Here is a 22,252-nt window from a genome sequence, read left to right on the forward strand (position 1 = left end):
TTTTCCAGATCACAAAATTTTGGATTCATTTATTTTATAATAAAATGTTACCTGGAAGGACCCACAAGAGAGACCGTTGCGTAAGGGTCACAATTCTGTCCATTTATAAGAGGCAACCCATGGCATTCCTTTATGCTAAAAATGAAAATGCAAACAGCAGATCAATTTATTTGGTTTAAAAAAAAATAAAAACACAAGCAATCTTTTCTTTTTTAAAACCTTTTTAAAGTCCTGTCCTATTACTCAGTATAAACTTTGAAGTAGATTTTAACTACAGATTTCTGGATAATAACACAAGGCAATACTCAGGCATACAGTCAGACTTCAGAAGCTTTGTGCGGAAAAAAATCTTGGAATTGCTTCAAACAAAAACATTCCAGTATCACACATGCATGGCAAAATACTAAGTAAAATGATCCCCCATGTTAGGGGAAACTGCAGCCTACATTAATTTTTAAATTTGATTTCTCAAGGCCCACAAAAAGCTACTGGGCCTCATCCATGATGGCAGCAACTACATTTGGAATGCATTAAAATGGGTTTGAATGTTTTGTTTCAGCTAAACAAGGTTCTGAGTTGAGTATTCAGTCATATCCTGAAATATTATTTAAAATTAAACATCCAAAGCTATTAGTGTATAGTCCTAGCATGTCTTGGCTCCTTCTGTGTTATTCAGCCACAGAAGGAAAGAACAGCTTTATCTTTAAACATAGTTCCAAAGGTAACTTCCGAACTCTTTCCACAATAACATATGATCAGGGTTAAAATGCCCTTTTAAAAACATAGCATATAGCTCAATAAAGCATACAGCAAGCTGTAAACTGATGATTAATAAGTACAGAGCTATGCTGTCCATCATTCCTGATGCAAAGGGGACAGGATGGTTTTAAAGTAATGCTCATGAGGACACAAACACTTGCTCTAGACCCTTTCTGAAGGCTAGCAATCTCTGAATTGCCACGGCAGCAACACTAGTAGCAGCAAAGCTGGGCCTGCAAGCCAGTTAACCTTCGGATGCTGCCCAAATGTATTAACTACAAACAGCTGCAACAACAGAAGTAAAGCAAAGCAGTGTGTAAAGTTATAGCAGAAACAAACTTCCTAGCAAAATGGTGCAGTCATGCACATATTAGTATTTATTAAGTCCAGAAACATTTAATGGATTACAAAATTTCATAAGCAATTAAGACACAGAGAAGATCCAAATGTTACATTCACTGTCTCTTTTTTAAGTATTAATTTTTAAATAACGTATAGCCCGAATTTAACTGAAGCAACACAAGTAGATTCTGGTTGCCATAATCTGTCCGTTTTAGTAAAAAACAATCTAGGTAACTTACAAAGAAATTAAACATTTTTTTCTGCTCTAAGTTCACATAAATAATCAAGTACATGTTCTAAATACTGTAATGTGGAGTTTTATGTTGTACAATAGTTTGTAACACAGTTGATAGCCGATGAAGTTTAAGAAAGCTGAATAGCAGCAACAGTAGTTGCATACTGCTAAGTAAACACCTTCTGTATGCAGGAAAACAATGTTAGAAAACCAGCAAGGGTTGCAAACTCCCTCCCAAGCTGGGAAATAACAGATATTAACACTCCTGTGCTGTCTCAGAACTCCACCCTCTTTGGAGCACGCACTATTACAAACCAGATGCTATTTTCCTCAAACAAGTCCCTTTGTGTAAGCCAGTTCAGGGAACGTTTAGTGCTGAGCCACCACACAATCATTTATTTTTCTTCCAGTTTTTAAGCATGTCGCCTTCAGCATTTCAATAATTTTTGAATCACAATGAATCCTACAGTGATTACAAGCCCACCATTTAAATGGGTTCTTGAAACATCCAGTTGTTTCCTAAGCATTAATTGATTCCTCCTCCAACACATACATGACATAGAAGAGTGGTGACAAAATTAAACTGTCTAGACTCCAGTCATTTGGGGTAGCTAATTCAAGATCAATACTTGATCTAGGACTAGGACTTAATCTTCCAACTATTAGGCATTTTGTAATACTAAACGTAACATGTTTGTAGCTCCCAGAGATATCTCATGGTACTCGCACCTGAAACTGAGTAAGTCAGCCTCAGCGTGACTCTCACAGTAAATCAACAGCAGGTGGATCAAGTCAAATGTATCTGGACAGAATTCAACTATTTCAACAACAACAATTTCTCTTCATACAGCCTCACATTCACCAAACTCATGGATTGCTCTAGCAAATGGACTTCAGCAGCTATAGAAAGCAGCTTTCACTACGTACAAAGTTTCTAACTCCTTCCCTGATCACTACGTGACCTGCACTTGCATTTCCAGCAAGCTGGAAAACATTTTTCTGACAACTACACAACCCTGCAGCAGAACTAGAATCTCCAGATTCATCACGCAGATCTGTCACTTCAAGCTAATTTTATATTCCTGCCAGTCTCCTTGTGTAGGCAGGCAGTTCCAGACTTCCCCTGTCTCCTCCTGCCCAAGTCCCAGCTCTGTTGCAAGCAAGATCTAGCTAGCTTACACAGCCTACCCTGTTTTAACAGCTCAAGACACAAAACACCACCCCAGTCCCCTGTCAACTTCTAGTATTCCCAAATCTCTGCTCTTCAAATCCAGCAGGCTCAGGAATTTGTTCCCAATTTACCTGATCTCCTCTCCTTCCAACCCTAAGTTGGCCGGTCACAATCATCCCTTCATTTGCCGGTCACAGCCTAGAGTCTGCTTTGGACACGGTATTTGACAGTACCGCTAAGTCAACCGAACTGCACCAAAATGGAGGGTCCTTGCACTTCTCTTACTCCTAGCACCAATGATGAGTTCGTTTGCTAATCTTACAGAAAGGTATTTGAGTTTTGAGCCAGTTGCAGTCAGGTTAGCAACCTGAATTAACCCAGTCATGCAAGAGAGCTCAAAAGCCGCAAAGGTGGTGCAAGGCAAGCAGCCACCAAGGGTAGGAAGCCATTACACCAGCTCAGCAGGACCACCCTGGATTCTTACTCCCTAGGGGCTGAATACAGAAGACTGAATTATTGCAGGTATTTTTAAAGTTACTAAACAAACAGCATCCAAACACGTTCAGATTTGAAGAAGCTCAGAGCAGACTTAACAGAAACAGAAAGGTGCAACCCCCATGAGCTTATCAGCTAGCAAATATCATAACACCCTTACTTACCTAAGGAATCAGCTAGCAAATCTCATGTGTATACTGCCCTTTCCTAAACAATCAGACACCAACGTGCTAGAACTGCAACCTTATAGGACAGAAAAAGACGACTTTGACCAATCAAGTAAGAAAACAACAGTAAGTATGCATTCCTCTTCTGATGACCATAATAAATCTTTCCAACATATGGTAAACATTTCAGCTCTGACAAATGCTTTTGCCCATCTAGGCTGGCACAAGCAATTTTCATTTGAAAGCCAGAAACCCTTAGTTTGACAAAGTAGACAGGAACATTAAAGCCTTTCATTTTATCCTTTAAACTACATCTTTATGTAGTCTAAGTAATAGCTAACAGAGACTGACAGTTACAGGATCGTGTAGAGATCTTTCAGTTTACATTAATTCTTGCTCCAAATCTCAGTAGTTTGGTCTGTAAGAGGAGTTTCATACAGGAAATATGAACCTTTCAGACACTAATTGGTACATATTCAGCTCTTAAGACTGAAGTCCTTAAGGAAGAAACAGCCCTCAATAAATCCCCTCAATAACGAGAGGAACTCTGTACCTCTACGATTCAAATCGACTAAAGTCCTCCAAGTGCAGAAACTAAGTAAACATATGAAATTGTTTCTTTCAGAGTTGAAGTCATCCTAAACGCAGGGAAGGAAAGCACTACCATCCAAAAGCTTAGTTGGGCACAAAAGCATTCAAACACCATCTGTTTCAGCAGGAGCAAATATGCAAACAGTAGTCACAAACTTGTTTTTCTACAGACTCCCAGAAAGGAGAGCTGCAAACATGTATTTTTGAAATGTGCTACTATACATGCCATTGTGGTTTTGAAAAAAGAGCCCGCATTGAGTCAGCAGGTAATCTATTGCGTTATCTTTTTCCCCTCCTCATTCACACATTAGAAAAGGAAACAACTACAGTCAGAGACAAAACAAAATTTTAATTCAGAAATGGTCTGTGGGCGTGACATTTAACAGCAAGTTTCCAATCAACACAAAAATGTGTAAATTTAGGTTTTAGCCCACACTTAGTAGTCCCTAAGACAGCCTTTCACCAGAGGAGGAGAACTTTATCTTTTATTTCAATATGCCAACTTCATTGATGTGAGACAAGTCTTAATCTGACTTTAACCAGGTAAGAATGTATGTCAACATTGTGTTTTTAGAACACTTAAACTGAAAGCCCTAGATGGCTTCTGAAACTCCCACCTTCAGAGAATTGGCCATCATTTGTTTTTTCCCCCCTGGTATCAAGTAAGACCAGATTAGTCACTTGTGTATCTTGTATTAGATTGTTATGTGTCTACTTGAACAAAAGCTGCAAACTTCCAGTTTTTAAGGACTTTTGGTTGACTGTTATCCACAGCTTTGCTGATACAGCAAACTATAGTCTAAGATATTAATATTTATCCTTCCCCAAGCATTCTTCCCTTACATAAAGTCAAGGAAGATCCTACCAAGCATCTGAATCACACAAAAAACTAGAAGGTGGGGGAGGTAGAAGACAAAAAGGATGAGATATTCCTGGTATGACAACTGACCATCCCTTCCTCATGTGTAGTATCACTTACCTTTCTAAAGACACATTGCTTTCCCAACAGCTTCTTGTTCAGAAAAGGTTTTAGTATACATACTAGCATGAGAAATTAAGCCTTCCTCCTTCCTGCCTTAGTTGTAAGAGGCTAACACCTTCAGCAGTTGTCAATACTCTTAGCTTTTAAAAACTGCTTCCTGCTGGAATCACATCCCATTTTTAAATCATCATGTAACCCATTCAGAAGACCAGCAAAAAAAAAAAAAAGCTTCTACAAACATGCCTACAGAACAAAAATAATAAGAATCCATCTTCTAGTCAGGTCTAACCCAATCACTTCGGTTCAGCCACAAAAGGGTGACTAGTGGAACTCCAGATAATGACCAGAACCACAGCCCTTTAATTACTTGCTACTGTCTGTGTGCTTAACATGATCTTAACATGGGCTGAACTATTTTTCATCTTTGTAGAACTTCTGTACTCCCAGGGAATACATGGTAGAAATCTATAGAAATTTTCCTATGCAAGAAGCCAGCACAAGTAGGTAGAATGCTCTCATTCAACAAAAAAAATATATATCTGATGAATGTTTAAAGCTCCCCCATCTTATTACATGTCCAAATGAATGGTCTCTCAGTGCAGTAGAACATGGCTCTAAAAAGCGCGTAGTATAGCCCATACTTTAAGAATTACTGTTTCTGCTATTTCTTTTTTATTTTCCTTTGTCCAATAACTTGCTCAGAGATTTGGACAGAGCAAAAAGAGGTAAGGACAGAATTATATATATATATATATACATATATATATATACACGACTCCTCTTTTTTATTCAACCTCACAGAGCTCTGCTACTTGCTATTTTTCAGCTTTGTTAAAATACTTACTAATACAGTAACTTCTCAGGGCCTGGTGCCTGACAAAATATACATATCATTAATTACCCTCTGAAATTTAGAAAATAAACAGACCTTTAAAAAGCTAATGTGTTCTAATAAAGAATCTCATTTGTTTTCTATAAGTTCCTCCCAGTTCTTTAAGACCAAGCATCTTAAAAATGCCCTCACATCCATTCCTGTAAAACTATATCCAGCAAGAGATTTATTTCTTATTCTCTCACATGTACATCCAGAATATATTTCTGTATAATATATTTCGAATAAAGCAAGTTGTTTTAAGACTATCAACATGTCTGACAAAATACTATTTTTTTTTAGCTGCAGGAACTCTTCATTTCATAATCTCAGATGCAAACAAAAGTGCTGATGTAACACTGCTGTGTCTAACGCACAATCTTCTCCCATATGCCAGTGAGTGGGTGAGTACAGCAACCACGAGAGTGCCCTGGCTTCCTTTTGATCATTTATCTCCGTCATAAAGGGATCCTAAGAGAGGGCATGGTGAGTAACCCACTTCCTACTCAAAACTGCAATCTGCAACAGTAACTTTCTAAAACAACTTTTCTTCATCATATCAAAAATCAAAATGAAAAAAATTAGTTTAACTTAGAGTGCACGGATATACAAAAAATTAAATAATAAATCTGACATCTACAGCAAAGCTAAGTTGGGAATAAAACAGTTTGTAAAACTCCAGCTAGCTTTTTGGTGGTGAATGGTCCACAAAGAAAAAGCTGTTCGAGTCCTGCCTCATGCTGCAGGAGGGATACAAAAATTCAAGCAGCAAGACATCTGATAATCCAAGCTGCCACCTACCACACAAGTAAAAACCCATTCAGAATTATCTTTAAGTTAAAAATAAACATCTACATACAACAAGTTTCCACATCTTAACTGAATTATCAGCCTACATTAGCTGCTAAATATCACCAGTTTCTCTACCTGAGCTGCGTTACCTAACTAGCTTCCCTTTTCATGCTAAGTAACAGAAGAGCAAAGGATTATTTTGCTAGGTCTTGTTCCAACTAAACTACTCATCTTAGCCTAGACTGTAACTCAGAAAGAAGATGGCTTAAACTTTATAATGAAAATGCCATTAGCAAACTTGACAGTGCCATGGTCTCCCCGGCCCCCAGAACGGATCTGAGTGCAAAGCCGCGGAGACAAACGGAAGACCACATACCACTTCCTCCCCCTCGCAGTTTCGCAATACAACCATTCTTTAATGCTGAATTCTCAGACAGGGAAGCTTTAACAAAATAAATTAAACTCATTCTCTGAATAATTAGATAAGTTAATGAACAATGCTGAAAAACAAGATCAAAAAGAGTCTGACTACCTTCTGAGTTTTTTCATCTTAATCATCCCGTAGTTTTTATAACCCCCTTGTCTGTACCTTGTCTTCACACGGCCTATCCCACTGCCTGTTATGAGACAAGTGCAGAAAAGTCTCATTTCTTCCTGAAGCACTAATAGAATACAAAACTGCTTTTCTAAATTCTAGCTTTTTCCCTTGAACCTTCCCTATGCTGAGAACGTAAAGAAGAGCTGGAAGAAAATGTTGGCAATCCCAGAGTGTCTGCAAGTCCCTGGTTTCCACCAGACTTTTCAACTAAAGGAACCAGCTTCCCAGAAGCAAGCAACACAGAAGGCTGTCACACTTCTTCCAAAATGAGGACTAGTTTCTTGAGAGACCAGTATCTTAAAGTATATCCTTATCAGAAAGACTTTTTGAGCATCAAAACATTGTACTACACTGTACTGTACAATGTACTGCATTTGTACTGGCTTCTTACCAATTTCTAGCATTAAATGTATTGTTTAATAACAAATAACAAGAAATGGAATGATCACTACATGTGGAATTTTAGTTTTCTGTGACTGAAAGCCTGTAACCTGTACATTCAGACTCCAGAAGTTATTAAACACAGCTCTAAAAGTAACAATGAAACTACAGATTAGTTAGTATTTTCTAATATGTGTCATTTTGTGCTTTTTCTTTAATATTGGTAACATTTGTCTGGTATCCTCTACCATTTTGAAATCACATACACCAAAAAAATATTATTTCTATGAGGTTCTTTAGCATGCTGTAACGTCTTTACGCTTTGTGGCCAAAATTAAGTTTGATAGTGGGAAGTCTGAGTTGTTGCTAATAAATTTTACTGAAATGTGGCAATGTTGTGCTTCCCCAAAAAGGCAACTCTGTCACTTAGTTTTTCTATAACTACTGCTTACCTATCATGGTTAACCATGAGAAAGTCATTCTGAAGCAAATCTAGAAGTAGATTTTCACATACCAAAACAAAATACTACTACTCTTCCCCCCAACAAGGTAGGCTCCAAGAAAAAGCCATACAAAAAAGAAAAACATTACTGGTACCAGGACATGCAGACATTCAGTATTGAAAGGGACAAATACATTATGCTTTAAGAGACAACTCAATATTTAAGGATTAATGTATTTTCTTACTGTACTACTAGTTGCTGGCACACAGATCCATTATCTGTTATCAGCTCATTCAGTTTTAATTCAAGGTGAACTTTTCCCTGAAACAAAACAAAAAAGAAAAACACCAATAGTTTTAAAAGGCTTTATTTTAATAGTAATTAGAACAATAACATGGTTTATAATTAAAAATCACTTAAGGTTATTCCAATATATCTACTTCAAACAAACAGCTATTCTAAAGCACATATCCTGTGAGTATGTTTGAACTCAGAGATACAATGACTAATAGAAGCATTACCATCCTCAACAGCTGACAGAACACAAATTGCATCAAGCCTCCACAGATCTAACATACAAAGAAAAAAAAACATTTCTTCCCACATGAGGAAGTACCAAGAGCAGAAGTCCCTCTCAGCTTTTTTGTCCCATGCACGGGATGAACCCCTGAACTGATGAATGGTAGATTTAAGACCATTTCAGGTAAAAGTTCTAAAGTGACCTTAGAATCTCAAGCAGCTAAGTATATTTAGAAAAGTAGAATAGCAGCTGGTAATAGTAGTTACCAATAGTAATATGGTAGCCATAGCCAGTAACCTTTAACATACATCTGTGAAATACAGTCCGGTCAGGCTATCCTCTAGAAATCCTAGCAAATTCCAGCACAGCTTTAAGCTGGTTTCCTCCTTTTCTTTTTCTGAGATGTCAGGTGATGTTTGGCAGTTACAAAGACGTATTAAGAAAACAAACAAACAAAAAAACATAACATAAATGATGGCACAATATGGATTAACTTGGGAACTCAGCAAGGGCATGCCTACGCTATCCACTCAATAAAAGGCTCTAAACACTACAAGTCATAATACACACCTTTCTTGGTATGATCAAAATTTGGTACTATAAACCTTGCTCCAAACATCTGCTGCCTTGACAATACTGCTACTCCTTTTACTGCTTGAGTGTTTGTGCTGGCGTTCACATCTATGAGGTAAGACCATGATGCAGTCTTTCCTCTGTACCATCATCTCCTTAGTACACTTGGGATTCAACCATTTGCTAACATCAGAAGACATTGGTCTGTCCACGGTCACGATTCTTGTTCAACAGAACAATGAATTTGGCAAGAGTCAGAGAAGTGATCTGAAAGACAATTTTGAAGTGTTTCGAAGGAAGCAAGCTATAATTTTGATTACAGTTTTGCTGCTACAACACTAAAATGGAAATAAAACCCTTAGCTGACCTTGCACACGTTTCTAAAGCACGTATGTTTTGACATAAAACTGAAGTGTTATTATTGTAAAACCCCTGGGGCAAAGGCTGTATTTCTCTCTGTACATCACATGGGAGGAGAAGTGAAGTTTCTTTTATAAGGAAGTCTTAAATGTAACTATTTTGGGATTCCTGCCAAGTGTTTTGAAAACTGTTACTACATGCATTGGAACACAGGTACATTAAGAAAATATTTGTCAAGCAGAGAAACTCAATTACAAAAATAGAATTATCGGATAAAAATAGTACACTGAGAAACATGCCGACAGCCTTACACAGCGAAGTTTTTGAATGACAAGCAAAAGGACAACACTGTTGTCTTGTTAGTATTTATGGTAACAACTGGCCTAACTACTTCTAGTATGCAGACCTTGTGAATGCCTTAACTGTCTTTCGTGCTCTTCTTTAAAAACAAACAAAAAAAGCCAACCCCCAAAAACCAACAACAACAAAAACAACTCAAAAATCAAGTTTTGCACAAAGTAGAAATATAATAGAAAGTTTTCTGCTCCTGGAAACGTTATTTATAACTGTAGTTGCTCCAAAACTCAGCACCACAACAGCTATAGTAAAATGGCTGTATCTATGTGATTACTTCCCTGACGAGTATGGAGAATATCAAGTACATTTTTGTTTTGTCTACAGAGAGCAGCATGATGGTTTGCTAAAGTAGCTGATCTGCAGATCTATATCAGAGCTTTCGACATAGTATGCAACTGGGTTTTAAGCGGGGTTATACAGATTCGTTTTAGACTGAAATGCAGAGAAATGATCCATTCTTATACAATAAGCAGCACACAAAAAGCCATGAAATGGGCTTTTCACCTGTTAATCTCTGTGCTGTATAAAGGCAAGGTGGTTCCATTTTAATTTTACAAATGGATTGACAATTACCTTTCCTGATACTGCCTAGAGGAAGATAGAGCTGTTAGCTGTTTCTAAAATTCAGAACCACAAGAACACTTGAGTTGCACAGTTGTTTTTTTTCTTTTTAATATTTAGATCACTTCTGCATTACAAAATATTACAAGTATCTATACTAAATTAAAGTTTTCTAAAGCTCTTAAGTGGAAACTGGCTGGCAAATGTGCTTTAAATATATACGTCAAAAGGCAGTCATGCACTGTGCCCACATTCCACATACAGGATCACACTACTGTTTTAAGTGTACCACAAAATGTTTTTTGACAGTGTTGTTTTTCTTCATAAAACCTTCTCGCCTTTAAATTTAAGGGATAGAAATGCATGCTTTTATTGTATAAAAGGTAGGCTACAACTATATTTAACCTACACATTCTCAGTAACTCCCACTCTCAGAAATGCTAAGAGTTATTCTCCAATTCCTCCCTCAGTATCAGAAACTCTAGATTGCAGTATTTCTCTTGAACTCTGTCCTACTCCTTCCACTTCCCCTAACTCAATGGAAGAACATCACAGATGAATTGCTGAATTTGTAGGAATACAAAAATCATCTTTATGACATACAAATCACACTAACATCTCAAAAGAAAATTTCTATGCCAAAAGCTAGAGAGCTTTTGTATGAAAGGAAAAAAAAAACCTGAACAAAAGTTCACTAAAACAGCCCAGGTTATCCACTCAGAGCATCTTTAGTAATCTCAAGTCCTCACGACACACGCCAAGTAAAAGTACTCCAGAATACTCCACAAATTATGTACCAGTCCCACATTTAGCATGATAGGCAATAGTTAATTCCGTGAGCTTACTGCACAAACCTCTCTACCTACCAGATACAGGTTCTGTCAGCTTCCATTTGGCTTTTTTCCAGCTTTCTCATTTTAGGTTAGAACAAACACATACCGTGTTTCTGATGTGCGCCACATCTTGCAGCCTTCCACACTGAGCTCCGAGCACTGGCCCACAGTTCTGTAGTCCTAACAAAAACTATTCGACTCGGATCATCCTGAGGTTTACTCTACCCCGACCTTTCTTCTTTCCTAGGTTTACAGATCTGAGCCATTATGAATCCACAAGCTGGACTGAGGCTCAATCTCCATTTTTCCAAACAAACCTATGCATTCTACAGGAAGGCCAGGGGAGTCTACTGGAAGTACAATACTACAGTAATTGTAAAACCTATCAACGTTAAGAAAGAGAACAGCAAACAAATTTATCTTCAAAAACCTTGGAAGTGTGTGACAGATTTTGACCTTATATATTTTACAAACATAGATCAAATCTATATAAGATTTTTCACTCTCGTTACAAGTAACAGAACAGATCAAGGGCACGTTTAACAATATGACCTCATTTCAAACCAGCTTTATGAAGACTAACAAAACAAAACAAGGCAAACATGCATTTTAGAACATTTAAAGCATTTAGGTTTTGCTAAGAAGTTTGCACCAGCTGCAGCTAAACACATACTGCTCCACATAGCTTTTCAAATACTTGATTTGCTCAGCATTCCCTCATTCAGGTATACTTTTTATACTCAAGAACTAGTGGACAAAGCAGAAAGTTTTAACAAAATGAATATCCATTCATATTATTGTTACTAGCAGCAAAACCACCACTGACAAAAAAAAGCTAGGAACATAAAACAACAGACGCTTACTAAAAATTAAAGTAATTTTTAATACACTTTCAATGGCCATGGAAAGGCTGCCTCCCTCCCCCCATACACATTGAAGAAATAATGTCCAACCTTTTTGGAAAAAAAAAAGTTGAACAAATTTTAGCTTGAGGTTAACTTTGCTTTAAAGAGGGAGGTAATATCTGGCCTACAACATTTTTACATCAGTATAACTACACCAGATGCAGTTATATCTACTAGAACTGTTACCACATATTACCCAGAGAAGCTGTGGATGCCCCGTCCCTGTGCTTAAAGCCAGGCTGGACTGGGCTTTGGGCAACCTGGTCTGGTGGGAGGCCTCCCTGTCCATGGCAAGGGGTTGGAATTGTATGACCTTTAAGGTCCCTTTCAACCCAAATCATTCTATGAAAATATACAGTTGTTTATTTGTCAGTTTAATACAACTGGACCACTTTATTTAGTTCAGGTTGTTCAGCAAGGCAGCTTAAGTGGCATACTTTCATGCATCAGCAAAAGCTGTACAGCATACCAAAAAATCATCTAGATAAGGTTGATTAAAAAAACGGTAAGGCAGCTGACAACAGTATCAACTCATTGAGCAGTATCTGTGATCTCTATTTTGGGAAGGAAAAGAGAGCAAAACAGAGTGAAAAAAAAGCTTGTGCAAAAGTAAGTTAAAACAAACAAATGGATAGTGGAGTTATTTTATAAACGGATGAACCAAGACCTTGTATGAACTCAAGCATATAGTACTTCTACTCTGCTGAACTTTTAATCACCTCCATGTCAGATTACCAGTGTTAGTACAGAGCTATGGTACCAGACTGGAAGATGGGTCTATACCTTCGGCGATAGGACTGCACTGTGATCCTAGAAATCCTAAATTTATTACAAGTAAGGTGGTATTATGGAATGACTGATCTGTAAATCCCCCATCTCTTCCACCCCTACTTTATTTTTACTTTGTAGGAGTCAGCAAGTTTAATTCTTGAAAATTCCAGAAAGGATGTCCAAGATTCAGGTAAATCCAAAAAAAAAAAAAAAAATAGACTTAAGTGGCTATCTTAGCAACAGGGCTAATAGATTCTCAAGAATACTGTTCTGTTTTCTTCTTCAACCAAAGACAGAGTAGCTACAACTTCTAGAGTCACCTAATTTTAAAATATTACTAGAATAATCCTGTCAGAAGGACTTGAAACACAGACAAAATTCAGCTCTGAAGTACAACTTACTTGTTGCAGGAAAGTATTGTGGAAAGTTGTTATGTGGAAAGTATTTCAAAATAAAATAAATGTATGAGCACAGCACAAGAAGTAACTCCCATTTTGGAGATGTTACCACTTCATGTTACATAATCATTTCAGCTTGTAACACAAAACTGAATAAAAAATGACTCCATAGTTTCCTAAATCATTCACCTTTCTCAAGCACATGGCTCTTCTTGCACCAAACATTTTTGGCATCAAAATACTGTTAGACATTTCCCAAACAGCTACTGCTTTTACCAGTTTTGAAGAGTATCATGAAGAACGATACAGCCAACTTAGAAATATCGAATATGCATTACTTTTTAATCAAGCTGAAAGACAAAACTGACTCATTACACAGATGCTAGCCTCTGTCACAGTTCAATAAAATCTTCTACCATTACGTATACTTATCTATATTTAATTAAAAAAAAAATATAGATGTGCAATTTAATAATTACCTGAACCTCTGAATTAGAATCAACAGGTTGAAGCATAAACCAGTTCTCTTTCCCTGTATAGTTACACAAGTCTTCTTTTTTGATTGCCACCTTTCCTGGGGAAGGAACAGGAAGAGAAAAACATAAATATCACTTTCATCTCAATAGGACTGACTCTTTTTTTGAAACTTTTTTGTTTTTTAAGCTGGTGATGCTATATGAAAAGCTCATGGAAGCAAGAAACATGAATCAAACTGAAGCAGATGCATTAAAATAGTGAATGAGTTTACACAAAACCAATTCAGCTCCTTATGATGTGTTATCTTGGACATTGCTAAAAAAAGATTACATGAAGTAAAGAACACACTTGTGGCTGGAAATAAGACAATACAGGTTTGAGAGAACAGTAATGGTGTTGAAGAATGTTTAAAGAGGAAATTGAAGGTAGACACCTTCTGCTCTCCTGATTGCTATTTGGAAAGCTGTTATACCGAATTACCTGGCATCCTGGTGCAAATGACTTCCTTCCTCAATTCAAGTAACATGAAGCCTACATCCACAGTAGACAACTTAAGAGCTTTATAGCAACTATATCCAAATAGCAGCTCAACTAGAGCCATTAGACAGTCAAAATAATCCACCTCCTGTAATTTTTCTGTTACACTATGTAAACGATTTTGCAGCAACTGTTAAGTCACTAGGTTTACATGTTGTCCTGGCAGAGAAAAAGTTGATGTGTATAGTTTTAACAAGTATTCAACGATTGCAAAACCAGTTCATTCTTTAGAGATATACAAATAGTGACAGCTGCTCAAATATTCTACTAGAACAGAGTTGGAGAAAAAAACAAACAATTTACAAAACGTAGTAAGACCATAAAACATTCCATTAGCCCAAAAAATAAACATATTTTAGTATAATAAAACATGGAAACAAAATCCTGCTTTTCAAACTTAAGAGATATTTAAGGGCAGTATGCACTCACACATCAGTTTAATAACTGTATCCATGAAACTACAGATATTGAAAACAACCAAACATTATGCAAAATGTAGACAGTATCCCAGAACTTACCTACACGCAGGTCTTTTTGTAAAACACTCTTATCATAAATGTAGAAGGACAACCACTGGAATGTTCTTGGAATCTCAAAGTAAAACTCTTCCCCAAAATAAGGGCTGAAAAGAAAAACTGAAAGTTAAAATGGAAAAGGCACTTCATATAATTTGTACAGCAGACGCTAAAGTGCTATATTTATATTGCAATCACAGAACTTGGCCTTTACCACCATGCTCATCTGTCAAAGCCACCCACAGTCATTTCATTGCAAAACATACACTAAGACTTCAAGTTAAAACTTCATAAGAGTGCTTTTTGTATGCTCATTTTTTTTATATATAAAAATCAGAGTACACACATAGAGAGCGTTGTCTTTTCTGCAATTTCACTTCCTGTCTCAAAGTCATTTTAGTTGGTTCTCTACCCACCATCCTTAATTAAATGATTTCCTGAGACAAAAACTTTTTTCTCATTCTGTATGTGGTTAAATTACAGTAAAACGCAACTTACGAACTACTTCACTAACTGCCAGCATGTTTAGCTCTAACATCTGCATCAGATTTAATACTCAGAGATTCAGACCTGTAAAAAGAAGCCCTAAGTGTAAGAGAACAGTGAAAGAAATGTTCATCTCACATCCTCACATTCTCCTGCATGCTGAAATGATCACTGCATTTCTCCACCTAGTGATGTCTAATATAACATTTTGAGTTTACCTTAAATAACTGCCATGCATGCTGTACCAATTAACAGCTAGAAGTATTTGCAGATTATTCTAAAAAGACTCTGGGTTCCTTCGTATTACAGACATTTCACACAGTGTACTCCATATCTTCACACTTGAGGTATGCATGCTTCCGTTAAACTTAAGGTAAACTTATTGATCCAATCATAGGCAGCATTCAGTAGCTTGAATTTCAAAAAATTGGACAAAACCACAATGCTTGTGTCACTGCAAGTTGTGAAATCTGAAAATTAAATGCATTCACAAAAAAACTATTTTGAAACTACTGGATTCATACAGACTTAAAATACTTTCATTTACAACGCTGTATTATCATCACAAGGGAAAGGTACACAGCTTCAGGAAACAAATTTTAGCCTCTGCTTTCTTTCTACAGAAAAATACAGCAATGACAATTAGATCAAACTCAGAAATTAAGTTTTTGTTGTCATTTTCTAGTAAAGTATCTTGCTGACACTGTATTGTTACAATACCTGTTTATTAAACCAGTACAAATAAGCTTATGTTTGGAACCATTCGTTTATGGTAGTTCCTATGCAAAAAAATACCAGGTCAAATCACAGCTACCTTCTTCCCTCCAAAATAATTAGAGAAAAGACATCAAATGCTCAAGGACCAGTATCTCATTAAATAAATTCAAAATAAAGAAAGCAGGTGGTAACCAATACAAAAAGTGGGTGAAAACACAAGCACAAAAAACTAGAGTTCCAACTTTCTTGAACCTATTCTCAGAATCAATAGCTTTAACTCCAGGAATTCATTATAACACATTCCACAAGTGAAAATGTTCACTTTGTTCAAACACATAACTTTTACCATAGGCTTCAAAACATACAAATCATTACTGGACTTTGCATTACACTGCGATATAACTTAAAAATTCTCAGCTGAAAACTCTGCTTATAGTTTCTCAGCTCCCCACTTGTCTTCCCCTTCTTCTGATTTCAAACCCAAGAAATTCAACTCATTGTGAGAGCTAGGTTCTTCTTGTCGGCAGCACCAGTGAAGGTATAAATTATCGAGCATTACCTTTATTTAGCAGCAGTGCAGCCTTAAGCAGCCTCAACTTCCTTATTACCTTCACTGCTCATTTTAATTGTATTGACACAGTAACTCACCAGAAGATAAAAAAGTCTTACTTCCAATTTAGGTCAATTCCATGATGCGGCTCCCTGACTAGCTACACGAGTAATAGTTGCAGCAGTAAAAACAAAGATATTACAGTGGAAAGCGTGAACAGCCAGTGCACAAGCTGGCATGGTGTACAACTCAACAACTGCATATCACTAAGTTAAATGCTTATTCTTACCATACCTACACAGCTGTATGTGTGCAATTACAATCAGATAATGATTCATTATTGTGGGATGGAGACTATTAGTACTGACTTCCAAAAACCAATTTAGCAGCCATATCCTAAGGCTAAGAAGAACGAACTTCACAAATATATCAAAAAAAGACCAGTTACTACCAATCATTATTTTGAACTCAACATTATGTGAATCCTCAGATTTGCAAGAAAGAGCGAGTCAACAGTATGAACATAAACAGTATGTAATTCATTTTTTTAATCATGTTGGTACATTTTTCCTTACCTAGAATACCACCACTGCTGTATCAATCAGTTGTTAACTATTCTTTAGCAAAGCAGGAGATACAGAGCAAATTTAAGGTTTAGAATACAAAGGATTAGTAAAGAAATTCTAAGGTGTATATGAACTGGCTGAAGGGGTACAATAGGTTATACCAATGAGGAATAATTAAAATGGAGAACTTACTCTACCTGTTCCTCAGGGATTCAGTCAGTTTAGTACTTTCATTTGTGACTTTGATGCAAGAACTTTAAAGACTGTGACAGATACAAAATTAGAAGATAATGCTAATTCAAAGGAAGACCAGACTGTCATACAGGAAGAACTGGATGGCCTTTTGGATTACTGTAATACAGGAGATTAAACAAACGTATAATATTACTCATATGCTCTTCCCTTCCTTGTCATATTAAACCAGTAATTCACTGATGAAAACTGACCAATACACCCACATCTGTCTTTTGATAAAAGCAACAGTCGTATCCAGATATTAAATTCTTGCTATAACCTTGCATTTGCACAAAGTTTAATAAAAAATAGTTTAAACAAAAAATGCAACACATACTGCAACCTCTCCCTCCATATTTCCTTATATATGACCATGGAAATTTGAGGAGGTTCAAACTTCTTTAAACTTTCAAGGGGAAAACAAAATAAATTTCTTCAAAACCCCCAGAAATCTCTTATAGTGTCAGGAAACATTTTTGAGTCGTTAGACAGGATATTCTTCTTTCACTTCAGTATTAATCCTTGTATTTTCAGCTCTGAAAAGTCATTGGCTTCACATCTGTACTTCTAACAATCATCACAGTGCTGATGGAAGCCCAAACATATTTGCATTTAAAAAAAAAACATTTCTTCATTGGTTTTCAATAACTGAAACCAAAAGACATTTTAATTCTGGTGATAATTACTTCCACAGATGCATAACTAGCAGATATCTGTAGAATACAATCTGGATTATACCTTGTATAAAATCTGCAACCCAGAAAACAGTGACAAAAACAGACTGTGAACTACTTGTCTAAAAGACAGTAAATAATACAAAACAAACAATTGTTGTTGCTGTTATGACTAAAATTATACTGTACTACACCTTACTGAAAAGCAGTTATAAAGTTTGCAGGCTTTTAGATATCAAAGCTTTCATCTTCCTTTCCAATACCTCTAGGTTATTACAGTACCCTAGATCAACACAGTAATAAGCAACGAGATGGTATAATTAAGTTTCTGCAACAAGCACCAGCCTTCATAACCACATACACACTAGTAATACAAGAGTAAGCATCCAATTCTGGTTGCTGCTACTACAGGATGATTTATTTTATTACATTTCATCAGTTTGTAGGGAACCTTATTCATGCTGTGGATCTAACTTCATGCAGATGTAATTCACAGAATCAAAGAATTCCCTATGTAGCCAGGGAAGACAAAAATGCACCTCCTAACAGAGAACATTGGCTCCTAACAAAACACTCTCGAGATACGATATTTCATATCACATGAAAATTGTTCTCTGGTTGTTTAAGACACCCCAAAACTGTTATTTTCTTATAGTGAATTTTTTGTTCTTCCCTCTATAAAGAACTAGTGGCAATATTCTCAATTAAGTTTCAGTTCAACTTCAGTACTATTAAAAATTAGGTTAATCTAAGGTGATTTATTTTGCCAATGTTTTACTGCACAGTCAGAAATTCTTTCTTCATGTGATTTAAGTGTATCCACTTAACTCTTAAAAAGGGATATTACAGAAAAAAAGTCTGTATAAACATTAAATGTTACAGGTCTTGTTTCCAAGCATAACATTAAACTTCTATGATTTTGATTATCAACATGTCAAAAATCTGACAGTAGAGTTTAAAAAACTGACTTCATTTAGGACATCAATTTGCACTTCCAGTTAAATTAATGAACTGCAATCAGGACCAAATATTTTGCTCATCCTCCTCATCTGTAACCACTGAGTCAATTTTTGTAATTTAACCAGTTGCATGTATGTAGTGTTTACTATTCATGAAGAGGCATAAGGAGGCTTTAAAATGGTGTTCTGAAAAAGTAAAACTCCCCATTTAACTTTCCTGTACGAGTAGTCTGATGATCCTGACCTAGAAACACCTCGCAAGATGGCTAAAAACAAACACTACCACAAAACCACTGGAAATCGCAAGAATTGGGGGAAAAAAAAATAAGAGTTTTAGCAGACTTTCTTGAATTTCAGAGGAAGGTTTAATGTCTCCTCAAAATAAATTAAACTGTCACTCGGATCTTCTGAGCAATGCAGCTGCAAAGATCCTCCAGTATGGGTCATCAGTGAACCTAAGTTTCAAGACTACTTCAGCCATTTTATCATGACTTTTTGGATTGTTTTTTAAGCTCTAAAACAATAGTAGAATCTACAACTCAGGGAGGCAAAGCAAGCCATTCTGCCTGAGTACAGGCTACAGTTCCAACAACAAGAATTTCAAGAGAGAATAAGGCTTATTCAGGGGAACATCCCACAGCAAACAAAACTTTTATAAATGAAAAGTTCACGTTCATCCATTCTAGAAACAGGTTTTACAAGGCAGACACTGAAAGCAGAATTCCAGCAATACATACTGACTACATGTCAGAAGTATGAAATGACAGGGAAAGTAAGAGATCAAGCAGACTTCTTTCCCTTGAAAATAACCTGGCAAGAAAAAGAATGTTATGCTGCCCAATGGAACAAAATACAGTAACAGCAAAATACGTTTTCGCATGTTTGATGTAAGTCCTGTACTACTCACAAGCCTCCACTTTGTTTTCTTCTCAACTACTCTCAAGATTTACACATTGCTGTAATGCTTCCAATTAGTTGCCACAAGTCAGCTCTCATTTTAAAGACATACAAGCAAAACCACATGGACATTGACACACATCTTGCTTTTATTCTGGACCAAGAAGGTCTTGATTACCATTTCCATTTAAAAATTAAGCTTACCTTAAAGATTTTTCAACTACCTGCGTACGAAAAACTTCTTCTTGGTCCAGGTTTATGGTACAGAAGAAGTCTCTCATTTTGTTGGGAACTAAATGTTTGGCATCATCTGTAAATAAATAATAAAAAAAAGACTAAGTATTGAGGGGAAAAAACAACAAAATATTACACAAAAGCTTCATAGTTTTAATGGGTGCCTAAAGTTTACTCTTCCATTCAGTTAGTATGCATTTCGTTACTCACTTTCAATTTGTAAGCCCCACTATGCACCCTGAAATTTTGATATCCAGGTTCACATGGAGAAAGAGCCGACAGGAAGACGATGACGCACTGACTCATTAGCACCGCTTCCTGCAGCACCTGCACTTTCCCTCGAGGTCTCATCTTGGGCTTGACCCCGCACAGCTTGCTATGTCTGAGAGACTCCCAGCCCGAAGGGTTACGGCATTAGGTCGTATGGCAAAGGCATCACCTGGCTGAGCTACTCTTCTTCACTGTTTCCTCCATTAATGCTTTGGTTACAGGAAGCTGATGGGATAGATATAATCTTATTAATCTGCTCTTCGTCTTTCACTTTTTTTAGCTGCTTTTAAGTTGACCAATGTACTTTCAAAGGTTGAGCTATGACTACAGTTTATTTTTTCCTAAATGTCTGGTCTAATAGGGAAGGGGAAAAGTCATCTATTGACTAAGTGCACCACATATAAGAACGAACAGAAAAGGAAGTTTCCAATGGGACACGATGACTGCCAATGCAGGAATACAAAGAGCTCTTGGGCAGTGAATCTAGGCCGCTGCAGCAACACATGCAGGATACCACACAGCCCTTTGTGAAATAGGTACTTCTAATCAATTACAGCTAAAAACAGTTCCCAACATTCAAAGTGCTCTTCCAGAATCCAAATGCTGCAGACACACACATTTCTTTATGGCAATACCATGCTTTAGCTTAAACAGTTACTTCCCCCCCCGTGTCCCCTTCTTTGAAGACAGTCATTAGTCCCCGTTGACCTCAGATTCTGCCGAAAGAGCCAAGCCAAGCGTTTTTGGTCCCCTCTCCTGAGGAGAGAGGCTCCTAATTGCTGAGTAGCTTCTCTCTGCACCATCATCACTTACGTTATCATCTTAAATGCAAGCAACCAGAGTTGTGTTCTGCGTTAGGCCTTAACTAGGACCTCTTGTGTCCTTATATTTCTACTGGAAATACCACCACCCCTCCCCCCAATAAAACATGGAATCAAAATCATCTGAATTTTATATAAGCTATTAAAAAGTAACATGGTTAAAACAGTATTGAGTTTTAATTACTTACTGCATCTAAATAACTTTACACCACCTCTACTTCCAGAGACCTCAGCTTGAAATTAGATTTCACATGTCACATATATGTCCCTTTTTAAAAAAGAATCAGGTATGAAGCACACTGGAAAATAACCTTTGTTTTCTATGCTCTTAAGATGTAAAGTCAGAAACGTTTTGTCTTCTCTCTATTTTTGCTTAATAGATTAGTGGCAGTCTTGAAACGTAACTAAGTGCTGCCTGGCACTGGAAATGCTGTATCTGAGCAGGGAACACGGTGGTTTCACCACCAGACTGAACTTCCTCCCTGATCTTTTCGAAGTCAGGAATACATGTACTGATAGAAAACATGAACAGACACTTAAGTAACTTCCATGGTTAAAACCTCTGCTCTCAGAAGCATCAATGAGCTTTTCATCAACTTGGGTGTGGGAGAGGAGGAAGTATACGTATTATTTTTAAACACCACACTTAACGTTGACAGATTGAGAGACAAGTACAGAACCGGTTTTTAATGCCACCAGACTTTAAAAAGAAACTAAACTCAAAATGGCCCATAAGCGAGATATTGGGGGGGGGGGCGGGAAGCATGAGACTGAATATCACCTTGAAAAAAAAAGTTATTTTAATAAAACATATGAATGAGAATACAAAAAAAGAAATCTCAAGGGGCTTGCAATCCCCAGAGCTTCAGATGCTGAAGTAATTAATAAGCATGAACTGTACCCGACAGTTTTTTCTGATAAGCATCTTAGACATTTCAGTTAATACCCTGGAGCTTTACCATCCTATCTTCACATAAAAGTATTTAAGAGATAACCTAACTTTATTGGCACTGCAAAGCTACTGTATGGTGGACTTTGAAAGGAGATTACAAATACTGTAGTTTCACGTTTTCTTAAAAGAACACGAATTAAAATGTAGGCAGTAAGGATGGTTAGTCAGAAATACCTGATAACGGTTTTGGGGGGGAGGAGATAAGAAAGAAAAGCATTTTTAGCTTTGATTGCGGAACCGTATTTCAAACCTTTTCAG

The 22,252-nt window shown here is 36.8% G+C and overlaps 1 protein-coding gene across 2 annotated transcripts in view; it reads right to left on the reverse strand.

Annotated features, from left to right (window-relative positions):
* Positions 1–22,252, reverse strand: part of RASA2 (RAS p21 protein activator 2) — a 52,515-nt gene that overhangs the window by 24,763 nt on the left and 5,500 nt on the right. For both annotated transcript variants that reach the window (XM_048062877.2, XM_048062879.2), the window contains exons 2-6: positions 19,922–20,027; positions 14,638–14,741; positions 13,585–13,679; positions 8,072–8,148; positions 52–135 (exon numbers count right to left, since the gene is read on the reverse strand). In XM_048062877.2, coding sequence (XP_047918834.1) covers positions 52–135; positions 8,072–8,148; positions 13,585–13,679; positions 14,638–14,741; positions 19,922–20,027 — 466 coding nt within the window. The remainder of the gene's footprint in view (positions 1–51; positions 136–8,071; positions 8,149–13,584; positions 13,680–14,637; positions 14,742–19,921; positions 20,028–22,252) is intronic.

Source organism: Anser cygnoides, chromosome 9 (genome assembly GCF_040182565.1).
Source record: "Anser cygnoides isolate HZ-2024a breed goose chromosome 9, Taihu_goose_T2T_genome, whole genome shotgun sequence".
NCBI classification, from domain to species: Eukaryota; Metazoa; Chordata; class Aves; order Anseriformes; family Anatidae; genus Anser; species Anser cygnoides.